The sequence below is a fragment of the Microtus oregoni genome, unplaced genomic scaffold (genome assembly GCF_018167655.1).
Source record: "Microtus oregoni isolate MIOR12 unplaced genomic scaffold, Mior012 000025F_ref0000491, whole genome shotgun sequence".
Lineage (NCBI taxonomy): Eukaryota > Metazoa > Chordata > Mammalia > Rodentia > Cricetidae > Microtus > Microtus oregoni.
In genome coordinates, this window is record NW_024543084.1 from 16613814 (window position 1) to 16630199 (window position 16386).

The window sequence follows — 16386 nt, forward strand, 5'->3', positions numbered from 1 at the left end:
TTTTTTTGGTTTTTCAAGACAGGGTTTCTCTGTGGCTTTGGAGCCTGTCCTGGAACTAGCTTTTGTAGACCAGGCTGGTCTTGAACTCACAGAGATCCGCCTGCCTCTGCCCCTAGAGTGCTGGGATTAAAGGCGTGCGCCACCACCGCCCGGCTTACAATCATTTTTATTCAGATGAGATCAGACCTGGGCAGGTGAATTTCATGTCTCGCACTAAGGGGCTGCTACCCAGCAAGTTGGCTTTCTTTTCCACTTATGGCAGGGTCCCTGCCCCCCATGCATCCTGCTATACCATGGCCCCCAGTCAGTCACGGCGGGCATGAAGAGCCTTCCGTTATGAACTTTGTTCCCACAAGCGTTAGCTTGAATGGGTTTCTAAGAGTAGGATCTGGTAGAAGTTTGGATGACATCATTGATCTGCTTTCCCCAAAAGCTGTGTCACGGCATACACCCACCGAGGTCTTCTCAGAGGTCTTTCAGAGCAACCCGGTACCTCTGACTCACTGAGCCCCCACCCCCCCAACTGCAAAAGTGAGGTTGCTTGATGATGTCACAGGTGGCAGAGTTGGGACTAGATCAGGCATCTTGGTATCCGTGCTGCTGCTGTTGCTAAGGCAACACCCAAACTTCTGTGGCTCCCTAGCATTTACAAGACAATTTGCAGTTTCACCCCAACTCGCCATTGGAGCCGCTGACTGTCAAATACACAAGTTCTTAACCTTGAGGGTCCTGGGCTCTCATCTGTGCCCTGCTGTTTGAGTACCTGTCAGCCAGTGCCCGTTGTCCTGCAGAGTGACTTCCCACCCAGGAGCCTCAGGTAGCTTCTGGGTCCTACTCTGGGTTCCCTGGACACAGCTGGTCGGCTGCTGGCTTAGTGCTCCACCCACGTGCTCACAATGAGCGCTCTCTCATGGTTTATACCCCAGGCTGGATACACAGAACATTCTGAAAGTCTGTATCTCAAGTGCTCAACTATGGGACACTGCCGGCAGCTTCTTGGGGTCAGGGCTGGCTTATCTACCTAACCACCAGATCTTCGGGGTCCCAGAGGAGCTCAGAGTCTTTTCCAACAAAATTGTCTCAGGGTGGGGGGTCTCAGAGCATGAGGACTGTGGCCCTTGAACCCCAAGGTCCATACCCTGGTCCCCCTCCCTTCTTACTTGCCTCTTTGCCACCAGCGCCGTGAGATCTTACACACAACCCGTCCTTGTGAGCATCAGTTTCTCCAGCTGTAGAACCCTTGTCCGTGGGGAGTGATGTGGGCACAGGGGAGTGGTAAATTTCTGTGTGCAGGTTCAGTCCCTGGGGTGCCTGTTGGGGACGCTCACTCTTGAGAGGCTCTCCATCAGAGTCCCTGCTTCCTCCTCTCCCCTCCTCTTCCCCCCCTCTCCCTCTTCCCTCCCCTCTCCCTGCCATCTCGCCAGAGTGCTGGCTCCCAGCATGCCATGCGTGCGCGCTGACAGCCTTATAAATAGCCGCCTTTGCAGGCAGCTGAGAGGACTGGCAGGGAACGAACTGGCCCCAGCGCCCACTACACCCTCCCCCAGGTCAGTGTGTGACTGCTCCATTGTCTGCCCATGCGGATCCCACCGAGGGAGTGGGGAGACATCACCTGTGGGAAGGTGGGGGTGCTTGTGTCAGGCTGCCCTTGGGTTCTGTGTGTCTCGTGTGTTTGTTGTTTGTATCCATGGTTATGAACTGAGCATTTGCATGTGTGTTCTTTCAGCTCTGGGTGCATGTGCCCTGTGGCTGTGTGTGTGAGAGACTCCTCCCAGCCTCACAGACCCCTTTGTCCCACCTGGCATTTCTGGGGCTTCAGGTCTGTGCCCTTGGCAGATCCCTGCTGAGGCCCTAAGGAAAGGGGGACAGACAGCCTATGTCCCTGCCCCGGAGGACCTGGGGACCTGGGTAATGGCAGCCTCGGCACTCCTAGAGCTGTAATGTCACTTTGAGTGTTGGGAGGACCTGGGGCCTCTGAACGGTGGAGCCCTGCCAGCACCTCCTGCTGGATCAGGGGCTGTGAAGGAGCCTTGGAGCCTGACTCACAGCTCTGGGCAGCTACTTACCCACGACACTTGAGTAACAGGCAGACTGGCAAGAGAGGGGACAGTGGCTGCCCAAGGTCACACAGCTGAGAGATGGAGCTGTGATTTGAACCCTATCTGCTCGCCAGCTTCTGTGAGAGCGTCTGTCGAGGCCTTGTGATTAGAGATGGTTGTCCTATGGGGCCTCTGCTCCCTGAACTACCTAGAAGACAACTCCGCTCATATTAGGAGTCACTGGGGCCTTGGCCCAGGGAACCTTATAAGGCCTGATTGCTTAGTCTGTAACCTTACTCTGCCTGGGACCCCTTGCCTCCTGGAGGCCTCCTCACGACCTAAGTTATTTTAGATCAAGGAAGTGGCAGGTGTCTGTGGGGCAGAGGAGCTTAGGTTACCAGGAGGGGTGGGGCATGTGGAGTAGAGTGGCCTCCTAGGACATCCTGGTGGCTGTCCAGAGCCGGGGACACTCCTCCTCCCCTGGGTAACTGCTGAGGGGCTTGGCAGCTCCACGTCCCCTTCTGCACAGTCTGCAGGACTAGAAGCTGTCAAGCTGTCTGCTCGTGTATCTGTGCAAAGTTGCTCAAGGTCCTTGTCTGGTGTGGGGCTCCAGGCCTGAGCTTGAACCCAGACAGAGACTGGAGCTAGTCTGCCTTCCTCCCCAGCCTCAGTCCCCTCCCCAGATGACAGGTAAGATGGAATGAGGGTCCCAGTCCAGGGCTCATCTCCTGCCAGGCCCAATCAGGACCAGGAACAAGGCTCATGGTGCAAGAGAACAGTCTGGTACCCTCTGCTGGGTGCCCTGCCACCAGCAGTTCAGAGGGGACACCTGTGGAATTGTGCGGCGGAGTCTTGGAAGGCTCTCTGAAGTAGGTGAGACAAGCTGAGGTCTCCAGTAGCTTTGGAGAAAGACATCCCCCAAGAATTGGACATAGCACTGCAAAGGCCTGTGGGCCGGTGGGCAGGTGCAGTCGGGAGGCAAAGGCCTGTGGTGCGGGGGAGGGGCAGCCAGATTGCCCAGCCCCTGCCAGATAGGTTGAGAGGTGAGGTTCAGGTTTGACTGGGGAGGCAAGAGGACAATACATGGAAGACTGTGAGCAGGAGGGTCACATAATTGTTTGCCAAGGAAAATACGTGTGTGTGTGTGTGTGTGTGTGTGTGTGTGTGTGTGGTACCCTGAGGCTCCGTGGAGGCGGGCCATGATCTAGGGACATAGACCACAGGGAGGGAATGAGAAAATAGTTTTTTGTTTTGTTTTGGTTTGTTTTGGTTTTTCGAGACAGGGTTTCTCTCTCTGTAGCTTTGGAGTCTGTCCTGGAACTAGCTATTGAAGACCAGGCTGGCCTTGAACTTACAGAGATCTGCCTGCCTCTGCCTCCCCAGAAGTGCTGGGTTTAAAGGTATGCACCACCACCGCCCAGCCGAGGAAGTAGTTTGAAAGAGGCTGGAGGGGTTGGGATTTGTGAAGAAAGGGTGGGCAAACTGGGGATGGTGAAGCAAGCTCCCTGTGGGGTGAGTGGTAGGACCTCTCGTGAGGTGAACTTGGGCCTGCTTCAGTTTGAAAACTGGAAAAGGGGCCGGGCGGTGGTGGCGCACGCCTTTAATCCCAGCACTCGGGAGGCAGAGGCAGGTGGATCTCTGTGAATTCGAGACCAGCCTGGTCTACAAGAGCTAGTTCCAGGACAGGCTCCAAAACCACAGAGAAACCCTGTCTCGAAAAACAAAAAAAAAAAAAAAAAAAAAAAAGAAAAGAAAACTGGAAAAGGGTCGGAGAGCTAGCTCAGCAGCTGAGAGCACTTGCTGCTCTTCCAAAGGACCCAGGTTCTGGTTCTAACACCCACATGATAGATAGCTCACAACCACCTGTAACTCTAGTTCCAAGAGATGTGTCATCCACTTGTGGCGTCTTCATGTTCTGTGTGCACATGGTTCGCTTACATACATGCAGGAAAACAGTCATCCATATAAAATTAAAAGCAAAAAAAGGAACCAGGAAGAACCAGATATGGCGAACACTCCTGCAGTCCCTCCCAGTGCTGGGGAGGCAGAGGCAAGAGGGTTGCTGTTAGTTTGATGTCAGTCTGCGCTACACAGAATGACCCCTGTCTTAAAACAGAACAAAACCCAACAAACTGTAAAGGATCGTGCCCTGGGAGTGTCCCTGGGTCTCTGTGTCTTAGAGTACTCTTCTTCCCACCTGTTCTGTCCCCAGGCAAGAAAGCAGGACACTCGGGCCAATATTCCCGTGCCCGGGGAGCGGGGAGCGTTGTCAAGGCACCTGGCCTCATGCACTAGGGACTCTTTCTGTACACTCCACAGTGCTGTTCACGCCCCTCTGTGACCTCCACCCAGGTGCCTCCAAACAGACCAAGGCACACACTGGAGGGGTGATAGAGGCAGTAGGAGCCAGCAGAAAGGTGACTTTTCCAAGGTCGTTCTGCCTCCCGGGCGTCTGTCTTCCCTTTTAGCCTCTGTTTGGAAATTGCATGTTGGAGCCTGGCACTTACCTGCCGCTGCTGTGGGTGGGGCTTGGTGGAAGCTGAGTCAGGGGTGGGAGGAGAACCCTTCACCCCTGCCTGTGCCTTGTCTTGCAGAGCCACCGAGCTAGCTCCCTGAAATCAGCAGGATGGAAGGTATGAGGCCCTCTCCTGGCTACAGAGTGTCTGTGTGTCAAGGGGTGTGAGTTCTCACGGGTTGTCTGGAAGAGCTGGCGGAGGCCCCAGGCGTCCTCCTCTGGCCTGTCACGATATGTCTGGCCTCTCCGCCTAATATGCAAGGCCTCTTTGAGGGCCCCAGAACTCACCTATGCTAATATTTATAGTCAAGCCTGCCCTTTTCTGGGGAAGGAGGATGCTGGGCATGGGGCTACGCTGTACAGCAATTCCAGTTGTATCACCTCCAAGCAGGGGGGTGGGGTGGGACAGGCTCATGTCTGGCCCTTGCTGGGACTCAGTGTCCCTGTTGCCAATCAGGTGGATCCTAAAGTCTTGAGTCTTCCTTGCTCCTATGCTCTGGGATACGGGCAGAGTGCCGGGGTGGGCTCTGGTTTCTGGCAGCACATTCCCCGGTCCTGGGCCTCTGCCTGGGTGGCCCTTCAGAGAGCTAGTCAGACATGAGTGCTGCTACTGTCTAAAGCTAGCGGCCGCCAGTCTGTCCCTTAGCTGCCTTAGGCATTTCCCTGACAGTTCCTCAAGGCTCTGGCCCCCTAGCAGCCTGAGCTTCCTGGGTCAGGGACAGAATTCCACCTCCTCCTGAGTCAGGGACAGAACAAAGAGGCTGCTTCTTGGTGAGATCCCTGCCCAGTTCCGTCTTCCTAAGGGGAGGAGACCTGGGAGAAAGTCCTGGGTTCCAGTTTGAGTTCAGGTGTCCCTTGGGTAAGCCCCTCCCTCTGTAGACCTCAGTTTCCCTCTCCACAGGGAGTTGTGAGGTCCTTTTGCACAGCATCAGGTAGGGGACCCAGGGCCTCACTCATTCCACTCTGTCACCTACTTCCACCCCAGGCTGTGGCTTCTAAGGAAGCAGTCTGGGAAGTCTGCTTACCTCCCTGTCTGAGTAAGAGTCCCATTTGCCCACAGGCCTCCTCCCTGGCAACCATCTCTATGGCAAAAATATGTTGTGGTTGTCAGCCCAAGTTACTACTACTGGGAAGGACAGCAAGGGGGAGGGCCAAGCCAGGGAGCAGAGGGGAGGCGGCTGCTCTAACAGGGTCATGGGCTGCTGTTCACTCAAGAAGAGGGAGACAGGAAAGCCAGAGGTGACCAATACCTGGGGTGGGGTACCCCCAGAAGGCGCCACAGGGTTACCATCCTAGTCCCTTAACCTCCTCTGAGTTCTTAGCTGAGTTCTTAGCCTCTGGGCTTTGTTCAGAACACCCCGTGCCCATCCCTGCTCACTCTGTGCAAGCCTGGGTCCCCGAGGTACCTCTGTCTGCTTGTCTAGCCAATCACTGACTGAGTCCTGTCTCCTGTTCTCTCCACAGAGAAACTGAAGAAAGCCAAGATCATCTTTGTGGTGGGTGAGTTGTAGACAAACACATGCTGGGCAAGCAGGAAGGATCTGAGCAGGCGCTGTGGAAGTCTGGGACTGGGGTTCTTCCTGTTTTGTTTTGTTTTTTGTTTGTTTGTTTGTTTTGTTTTTGTTTTTGAGACAGGGTCTTTCTGCATAGCCCTGGCTGTCCTGGAACTTCCTCTGTAGACTAGGTTGCCCTCAAACTCACAGAGATTTGCCTACCTCTGCCTCCCGAGTGGTGGGTTTAAAGGCCTGTGGGGTCTTCTGGTCTTCTTTCATTGAGGGACCCTATCAGTGTCCTTCCTTAGGGCTTCCTTTTTGGGGTTACTGAATGCGTTGGTGCTTGCAGGTGGGCCTGGCTCAGGAAAGGGCACCCAGTGTGAGAAGATTGTGGAGAAATATGGCTACACCCATCTCTCCACTGGGGACCTACTGCGGGCAGAAGTCAGCTCAGGATCGGAAAGGGGCAAGATGCTATCATCCATCATGGAAAAGGGACAGCTGGTGCCACTGGTAAAGGGCCCTGCTGGGGACTGGGGTGGAGGACAGTGGCGTGGTTGCGGTTCTGAGCCTGAGCCCCTGAGGTCAACCAGCAAACCCTGTGACATGCTGTCAAGGGTGACCAGGTCCCTCTCTAGCTTGGAAGCCTGTGTGGTTGGTTCCCCATTGCCCTTGGTCAAATGTTGCTTCCAGAAATGACTACGACCCTGACTCCCACTCTGCATCCCTAGGACCTTGGCTGTTTGTCCTAACTCCCTTATGGCTGGAATGACCTTCTTTGTTGGCACTCAGACCCCCTAACTTTAGAATGGAGGAGTAGTCCCTTTCTGTTATGTTGTTTATTGGGTTCCACGGCACCCATGTGGCAGTCAGAGGACAACTTGAAGGAGTTGATTCTATCCTCCCACCTTGTGGGTGCTGGAGATCAAACTCAAGCCATCGGGCTTGGTGCCAAACACCCTTTACCCACCCAGCCATCCTGCTGACCCATTGGTCCCCTTCTTTACTCATATTTTATCCCTCCTTTCTGTGTCATGCTTAGAATCGTAAGTCAAATGTGTCTCCATCTGTCCCCTCCCCAAGACCCTGAACATGGCTAGGGTGGGGACAGGAAGCCTGCAAGAGCTGGTTCAGTACCCTGGAGAGATGGGCTTTCTGGGACTCATGCATGCTCCAGGAACGAGGGCAGCTTGGGTAGACCAACATGAGCCAAGGCCCAGAGGGGTAGGGAGAGAAAGCTCAGGAGCCCCTGTGCTGCACAACAGGATACGGTGCTGGACATGCTTCGCGATGCCATGATGGCCAAAGTGGAGTCTTCCAATGGCTTCCTGATTGACGGCTACCCGAGGGAGGTGAAGCAGGGAGAAGAGTTTGAACAGCGGGTAAGAGGCCCTTGATCGGTTGTTGGCCAGGGCCCGGGCTGCTGCTGAAAAGAGGGAGGAGGGGTAATGGAGGCTGCAGGGGAAGGGTGGGGAAGGTCACATGAGACCCATCATAACTGCTGCAAGGAAAGGCATGATTTGAGAGACTTCATCTTTGTGGTACTTGTCACCTCAGAAACACACAGCCCAAGGGTCAGGAGCAGTACTGGCCGGGTTGACCAGAAGATGGGGTCAGGATGATATGGAAGAAGGATCCTCAACTCTGACTGGAACCTTGAATGCCAGGGACAGGACCCATATTCTTTCCCAGCTGCAGGGAACCTGGCTGGGGAGAGCTGGCATCAAGAATGACAGTTCTGCCGGGTGGTGGTGGCGCACACCTTTAATCCCAGCACTCAGGAGGCAGAGAATGACAGTTCTAAGCTTCAGCAAGCCTTTGTCCATTGGGAAAACAAGGTCTACAGAGTGAGATGCCTCCCCCAAACACACATATGCACAGACGGACCTTTGTGCACATGACCCATTTCTACACAAGCAATTGGCAACATAGGATGCATACACACACAGTGCACATATGTGCACACATGTGCTCTGGATGTAGCAAGCACTATAGGAGTGCATGCATGTGAATTCATATGCTGGCAAATACATGCATGTATGCATACATTTACACCACATACGGCCACACACGGGACTGTGGGGCTGTAGGTGCTGTGTGTATGTATGTGTGGGGGGGAAACAAAGGTGGGGTGGAGGGCTAACTGGGCATCCTGGTGGGCTTGGGGCAGAATACGTCCAGTCTCACTCCTGCCCACCTCTGTAAGGCACAGCCAGAACAGGGGACTGTATGTTGCAATCTCTAAGAGTCTTAAAGACCTCAAGAAAATGCTTGCCTTGTTCTGAGCCTTAGCTTGCCAATATGTGAAATGGGGGTTAGTCTAGCTTTCCTTGAGGCCGCGGAGCCTGTAGCAACCCCATTTCCCCAGTTGTGTGACATCACCTGCAGCCCTCAGGGCCACATCCAGCAAATAAAAGTGCCTATCAGTCCTATTACGATAATAGCCTATTTTTGCGAGGGACTACAGATTTCACCCAGGGCTTGGTGGCGTCCTCTGGTATCCAAATAACTGAAGTTCTCATATCTTGACACTAGAGGGTGCCAGAACTGTACTAAAGGAGGAGAGGGCCTAAAACGTGGCTTGTCCTGCTAGCTAAAATGCTGCTTTGGGGTGGGCAGTGTCCAAGGCCTACTCCTCAAGCTAGATGCCCATTTCCAGATTGGGAAACTGAGGCTCCAGCCAGGGATGAACTGCCCAGAGATTTAGCTGTTACCATAGCCCCACCACCTCCACCCAAAATCTGCTCTGTTTGGTCCTGGGGACTCAGAGTGTCTGGGCACCTGATGACTGATGGATGGGGGTGACAGCCTTGACCTGACCTTTGTCACCCACAGTCTTCTGTAAGAGAAGAACTTGGTAAACTGTCCAAGGTCAGCAGGTCACGTGATCACTCCTCCCTTAAGGTAGTTGATGCTTGTTACTCTAAACCCTCAACCACCCAGGAGACAGACCCCAGACTCAGAAGGGCACTTGGTTGGACAGAAGCAGGAGAGGAACTGTGTGTGGCAGTCTGGGTAACAGCCGCTTAGAACCTCTGGAGACTGACTCAGCTGAACTCCGAGGCTGTAAAGAAGTCCTAACCTGGGGCTGGAGAGATGTCTCAGTAGTTAAAAGCATTGCCTGCTCTTCCAAAGGTTCTGAGTTCAATTCCCAGCTACCACATGGTGGCTCACAACCATCTGTAATGAGGTCTTGTGCCCTCTTCTGGCCTGCAGACATACATACAGACAGAATATTGTATACATAATAAATAAATAAATAAATAAATAATAATAATTTTTTAAAAAAAGAAGTCCTAACCCAGGCCCAAGGCTATCCAGAGAAAGGTGGCTTTTCCTCCCTCGTCCTAGGAAGACCAGGCATCCTCCTCCTTCCCTCACAAACCCAGCCTAGCTGGTGCCAGGCCTGGAGAGCTGGTGGGGAGAAGCCGGCTCCCCGCTCTGAGGGTTGGGGTCCATTTCCAGCTTCAGAACAAGGTCCAGCCTGGGCAAGGGACACTGGAGAGGCACTGGAGGCTGAACTGAGATCCAGGGCTGCCAGGCCTTATTCCTTCACACGGCTCCAAGCCATCTTTGTAATGAGTGGCTGATACCAGTGACAGTGACATCATTCAGATTTCCTAACAGTCTTCACCCTGTCCCTGCTCTGGTTTCTGTCAGTCAGGCCTTATCCAGTCTTCAGCTCCTGTCTTGGCTGAGGGAAGTGGGGGGTCACTAGGAAAACACCTAATCTGTCAAGGGGAGGGGAGACCAAGGGACCAGGAATAGTCAGGGTCACATCTGAGAAGACTGCCTGGGGGGATGAGATTCTAGCTCAGGCTCAGTCAGTCTCAGATGTGGCAAAGAGACAGGTCCCACAGCAGAGGGACCTGTGCTGGCTTGGCATGGGATGGAGACCGATAAAAGCATAGGCCAGTGTGGTCAAAAGGAAGGAGGGAGGAACAGGATGCTTTACCTGTGGCGAGGATGTTGGGCTTTCTCTTGGAGGTTCTAGGATGCTGTGGAAGAGGTGTGAACAGAGGAGTGACGGGTAGTTGTTTTTAGGAAGGCCCTCTGGCTGCCTTGGGGAAAGGATTGACGTTCTGAGTGGGTCTCGTGTGGGGCTTCCGAGTTGGAAGCAGGAACAGGTCCCAATGATACCATGTCCTTCCTACAGATTGGACAGCCCACACTGCTACTGTATGTGGACGCAGGCGCCGACACCATGACCCAACGACTCCTGAAGCGAGGGGAGACCAGTGGCCGCGTGGACGACAATGAGGAGACCATCAAGAAGAGGCTGGAGACCTACTACCAGGCCACGGAACCTGTCATTTCCTTCTATGAGAAGCGCGGCATTGTGCGCAAGGTGGGGTTCTTATGAGAGGCGCTTAGGCCAGCCTCTCCCTCTGTTTCCCTTTCTCCTTCTCCCCCTACTTCAGTGAGTCGCTATTGGAGTGGGGCTGTGTGTGGATCCTGCCGTGGCATCTCTGCCCTCATCATCTGTATCCCCGCAGGTCAATGCCGAAGGCACCGTGGACACTGTGTTCTCCCAGGTCTGCAACTACCTGGACTCCCTGAAGTAACTGGAGACCCTGGCCAGCTCCCAGCCCGCCCCACCCTTGCCCCCTGACCCCAGGCATCCTGGCTCGAGCCCAGCGTCTCCACCCTGCCGGGCTATGCACAGACACAGGAAGCCACCTTATCCTGTTCCATGGACATCCGAGCACTAAAGGAATTGCCAAGGACGTTTGGGCTCACTCCCTTTTCTTTGCTTCCTAGTGAGGTGATTCATGCTGCCACAGCTGAGGGTCTGGCACTGCCTGCCCATTCTTGCCTGTGCCTCAGCCCAGCCATCCTGTCTCCCTCCAGCTCTGCTGGGATCCTAGGCCTTCCTCAGCCAAGCCGTGTCAGGCCTAGGGGCCTCTGGGTTGACAGACAGATTGCTCCTGGGCTCTGAAGTTCAGCCCCTTTCTCATAGCCTTACCGTATGGCTTTGACTCTAAGCCATCATCTCTCTCGAGTGAGTTTTCTTTTTTCTTCTTTTTTAAGACAGCATTTCACGTGTCTCAAGCTGGCCTCACATCTGCTATGTACCTGAAGACAGCCTGATCCTCCTGCCTCTACTTCTGAGTGCTGTGCCCACAGGTGTCGTCTACCACTGCCGCTCCTGGTTTATGGGGTGCTGGGGATCAATCCTGTGACCGTGTATACTAGGCCAGCACGCTGTTTCTGACTGGAGCCTGGGCTGCAGTGGGCATAGGGCACGGGCACACCAGCCGGGGCCACGTGGCTACCAGGTGGCAGGCCCTGTGCAGTGGAGATACAGCTAGGTGGCACGCTGAGGTCAGGGTAGCCTTCCTGAGGGGGATTCGGTGTGGCCCTGCCAGGCCTCACCATCCTGTGAGCTTTTTCCTCAGTTCTAAAACTTATTACATTGTGTCCCAGGCCTTAGCCTCAGTGTTAGGACAAGGACATACTGATCAAGGCGTGTGAGTTGTCATAGACATGGACGTGAGGTCAAGGACCAGGCCTGGAACCTGGAGAGGACACCCGAGATGCCCAGAGGAGCTGTCACCTCTCATCACATAGGAAGGCTCTCTTGGTGCTCACTGGTCCTTGACCTCTGCTGCCCCCATCACTAGTGACTTCCCCTCCATGCCCAGACAGCCTGTAGCCGGCTGCCCCAGCTGCGCCAGGGGCACCTGCCCCTGGGGGTGACTGTGCTTGTCCCTTCTGTTCCTGCCAGGGGGCCACCTTTCCGTCTGCACCCTCTATTCAAGCTGTCCTTTAAAATAAATAAACATATTTCAGTTATAACGGTGAGTGTACTGAAACAAATCAGTGTTAGCTGGGAGAGGGCAGAATCACCAGGAACACACTTTTGTTCAGCCAAGGTTTGGGGGCGAGCTGTCTACACTTGTCCTCTGTCCCCCATGTTGACTTTAGGAAAGTGGAAGGGTCTGGAACCCCCATGTCACTCTGTAGCAACTCCCACCCTATGTCACCATATAGATGCGCGTGCACACATGCATGTGCACGCATGCAAGCATACCCATGCACACACAATTGTGCAGACATACGCTCTTGCATAGACTTCTCCCCACAGTCCTTCTGGACATGGTTGTCTTAACAGTTCACGGGGGATGGGAAAGCTGGAGAAAGAGGCCTGAAAAACCCCAGCTGTCTTTGTGAATTACAGCTCAGTTAATTCGTGTGGGGCCCAGTTTATGAAAACCTGGCTGATCAAATCGAAAACTCTGCACCGCTGGGTCACTTTGTCCATTAGCATCTGGAGGGATCTAGTTCTAGGGCCCTGAACATACCTATGTCCTTTGTAAAATACTGCAGAGGCTAGACATGGGGCATGGGCCTGTGCTCCTACGTGACGGGGTAGGGGTGGGATACTAACTGTTGGCCTGGTAGTTTATGCCTATATCACAAGACAGGAGGATTGCCACAAGTTGTTGGAGGCCAGCTTGGATTATAGTGTAAGAACTGATAAACATTAAAAAAAAAAAAAAAGGAGGCTGGTTGTGGATTACAGCTCACCCCTGTTATCCAGCATTCAGGTTGCAGAAACAAGAGCATCACTGAAAATTCAAAGCAGCGTATGTACGGAAGGGTCTTCAAGCAGCGTCGGAAGCAGAGTGAGAGCTTCCCTCAGACTCTACTCCCTGCTAAAGTAAGAAGAAAAAATAAACGAGAACAAGATCCTACAGATACCTTCTAATATACTCTGTGTGGTCTCTGGAGTGCTCACAATTCATTAGACAGTATATGCATGTGTCACTGTGACGGCACGAAAGTCATTTCCATACAGATTCAGGGTGGCCTGGAACTCACTATGTAGAACGGGCTGGCCTCAAACTCATAGAAATCCACCTGCCTCTGGAATGATGATACTGAAGGTCTGCCCCACCACATCGTCCCAAGAATCACGCTTTAAGATGAAGCTTGCTTTGTTGTCAGGCTGATTGTGAACTCTCAGGCTCAGACCTCCTTCCCCCATCTCCCAGGCTCTGAGGTGACAGGCAGGTGTCACCACATGCAGCCGCCATCCTGCCACCAAGGGAAACACTCCAGTCCTAAAATATGACTTGGAGGAATCAGGACACTTTCTTGAACATAGTCTGTGTGGCAGCAGTAGGGTCCCCACTGTCGCCCAGCCAATACAGGGTCCTTGTGTGGCTTCCCATGTCTCCTTAATCTTCCTTGGAGCCGATTGGCTGAAGCCAGGATGTGATGTAGGACCACAAGTTGATTGCATTTAGCCATCAGGTTTTTGAGGACTGCTGCCAGCCATGGAGGCCCTGCAGGATCTCATGATCACACGAGGCAGGGGTTCTGCCACTGAGCTCCAGCTGAGACAGACCTCTCTCCATAGAGGACAGCTCTGTCCTCTGCTTGGGTCTGTGGTAGGACGTCTATCCTGCTGAACTTCCTCCTTCGGGGTCCCCCTCTGGCTTCCTCCTAGAGCCAGTCCTCCCCTTTGCATCATTGTCCTGCACACCTGTGGCTAGCTGGAAAGGATGGCAGTGTTCAAGTTGAGCCTCAAGGACAAGGAGTCCTTGTAGGTGGGGCTTATGGAAGGTTTACAGCCAGGTAGGAAGGTCTGTAAACCCAGCCCTTGTGAGACTGAGGCAGGAGGATCGTCATGAGCTCAGTATCGGCCAGGGCTACAATGGCACCACTCTGTCTAAAGGAAAAGCCAAAACTAGGGTCTAGAGAGATGGCTCAGTATTTAAGAGGCCTTGCTGCTCTCCCAGAGGTCCAGAGTTCCGTTCCAGGGACTCACATGGGAGTGGGGATGAGGGCTCACAGCTGCCTGTAACTCTAGTTCCATGGGACCCAAGCCCTCTTTCTGGATACCAAGGGCACATATTCATGTGCACACACACACACACACACACACACACACACACACACGTGAACACAAGCGCACACATGCACACATACAAAAATAATGTCTTATTTTTAAATCAGGTCTACGGCTGGACAGGAGTTCAGTGGGTAGAGTACTTGTCTAACACACAGAAAAAACTCCAGGTTTTAACCATGGCACACACCTGTTATTCTAGCATGTGGATCAGAAATTTAAAGTCATCCTCAGCTACATAGCAAGTCTAAGGCCAGCTTGGGTTTCATGAGACCTTGTCTTAAAATAAGTAAATAAAATAAAAACAAAGCAGGTCTAATGCAGGGGTTGCCTCCGCGCAGCTGGTCCTCAAGTCACACTGCAAACAGCTCAGGAAAATCACCAGCTCTACAGTGGGAGAAACCGAGGTCAGAGATAGGCAGTACCCTGCGGGCGGGGACCAGGGTCTTCTCTGGAGTCACCACGAGAATATGGTGGGTGTGGTCGGCATCAGAAGGTCACCAGTGCCGTCATTGTCTTCTGGTCTCTACAGACGTTCCAGGCAGCTGCTCATTGTGACCTGGAGGATTGTTCTCCATAGCTTGTAGGATTAATGCCCCTATATCCACAGAGTCTCAGAGAGGGCATACTCCGTGGAAGGCATTGGTGGGGTGATGGCCTCATTTGCCTCCCCTGGAATGCACCCCTGTGTCTTGGCCTCAGAGCCCCCTGAGCGCCTGGCCGGAGGCACTGAAGTGGGAGAGGAAGGAAGCAGGGAGCAGAGGAGGCCAAGCCTGTCGCCTTCCAGCCCAGAGAGGGGCCTCGAGTAAACAGGAAGGCCTGGCGGCTCCACGATGGGGGTGTTCAGAGGGCTGGGGGCCAGGCGCCCTTCTGAACATGTGTGGACTGTGAAAACCGGGGGTTCCACTGAGCAAGTAGCTCAGAGAGGTTGTTGGGCTTCCCCCAGGCCACACAGCAGCATTTATTACCCTCCCCTGCAGCCAAGGCCCTCTGTCCGGCTTCAGTTTACCCTCTACAAACTCAGAACACATAATCCAGAGCTTCTGGAGCCCTGCTCAGGGGAGGCCTTGGTCTCCTGAATGGTTCTAGTGAGTTTTTCATATATGTATATAAAAAATGTCTTCATAAGTATATATTTAAACTGCTTAAATTGTCTGGAGAATTAAGACAACAATTCAGGAAGAATCCTCTTTATATTTTTTTTTTCTGAAACAGGTTCTCCCTATGTATCCATGCTGGTCTGGAACTCAGCATTCTCTTGAGTTCTGGGGATACTTGAAATTTTGTGGCACAGGTTGCCACAGGAAGGTCTGTGTGACTCCCTTTGGGAACAGAAGGTGGCTTTGAAGGACTTTGCTTTTCTGATGCAGGGACTCTGACCCTGGGGCCAGCTGCACTGGGGAAGTTGTCCTCTCTCTGGGAGACTCTGTCTTCAGGCTCGTAGGCCTCCACACACACATCTTGGGGTCTCAGTCTGTCACTTAGGAGACTGGGCACTGGGCAAGCAGGTGACAAGGTCCGTCCTCTGGTGTGTCTGGAATGCCCGCCGTTCCCAGTGCCCACAGTCAGGTGGTGTGATTCACAACCATCCTTAGCCATAGCTCCAGGAGATTCGCTGCTTCCTTGGGCATTACATGCGTGGGCACATGCCCGCTGTGCGGCTACAAACACACCTACACACAATTAAAAATAAGACAAATTGAGCTGGGCATGGTGGCACATGTCTTTAATCCCAGCTCTCAAGAGGCAGAGGCAGGTGGATCTCTGAGTTTGAGGCCAGCCTGGTCTACAGAGTGAGTTTCAAGAAAGCTAGAGATACACAGAGAAACCCTGCCTCAAAAAACAAACAAAACAGAATTGGCCTTAAGGGGAAAAAAGGAGAGAGCAGCAACCTGGTGCTTGACCTCAGGAAACTTCTACTCTTGATGGGAGAAGGACAACATATTAGTGGCCTGAAAGCCCGTGGGTCACTGGAGAGAGACATTTCATTTTGTGTGTACAGGTGTTTTACCTGTGAACGTGCCTGGTGCCCACGGAGGGCACTGGATCCCCGGAACTAAAGTTACAATTGGTTGTGAGCTGCCGTGAAGTGCTAGACGTAAGTGCCCTGGATGAGCAGCCAGTGTTCTCAAAGGCTGAGCCATCAGGAGAAGCCATCTTAAAAGTGACGGTCAGGGTCTGGAGAGACGGCTCGGCTGTTAAGAGCACTGGCTGCTCTTGCAGAGGACCTGGGTTCAGTCCTCAGTACCTACATGGCGGCTCACAACCATTGTAACACCAGTTCCAGGGAATCCATTGTCTCTTCTCACCTTGGGCACTGCACACATGTTGTACACATATGTATGCCTAGGTACACACACACGCGTGCACACACACGTACACACACACACACACACACACACACACGTACACAAAATTAATAGTAAAAGGGCTAGTCAGAGGAAGCCTTGCTGACTGTGTGCCTTTTGAGAGGAGACTGAA

At 53.3% G+C, this 16386-nt stretch overlaps 1 protein-coding gene across 2 annotated transcripts; it reads left to right on the forward strand.

Annotated features, from left to right (window-relative positions):
- Positions 1-1455: 1455 nt before the first annotated feature.
- Positions 1456-11843, forward strand: Ak1 (adenylate kinase 1). Of its 2 annotated transcripts, none has more exons than XM_041675136.1 (7): positions 1456-1547; positions 4634-4672; positions 6019-6054; positions 6397-6560; positions 7313-7429; positions 10204-10395; positions 10544-11843. In XM_041675136.1, the coding sequence occupies exons 2-7, from the start codon at positions 4666-4668 to the stop codon at positions 10610-10612; spliced, it is 585 nt and encodes a 194-aa protein (XP_041531070.1). In that variant the 5' UTR covers positions 1456-1547; positions 4634-4665; the 3' UTR covers positions 10613-11843. The 2 variants fall into 2 exon arrangements, with proteins under 2 accessions (XP_041531070.1, XP_041531071.1); XM_041675137.1 differs by lacking the exon at positions 1456-1547 and adding an exon at positions 4319-4456.
- The last annotated feature ends 4543 nt before the right edge of the window (positions 11844-16386 follow it).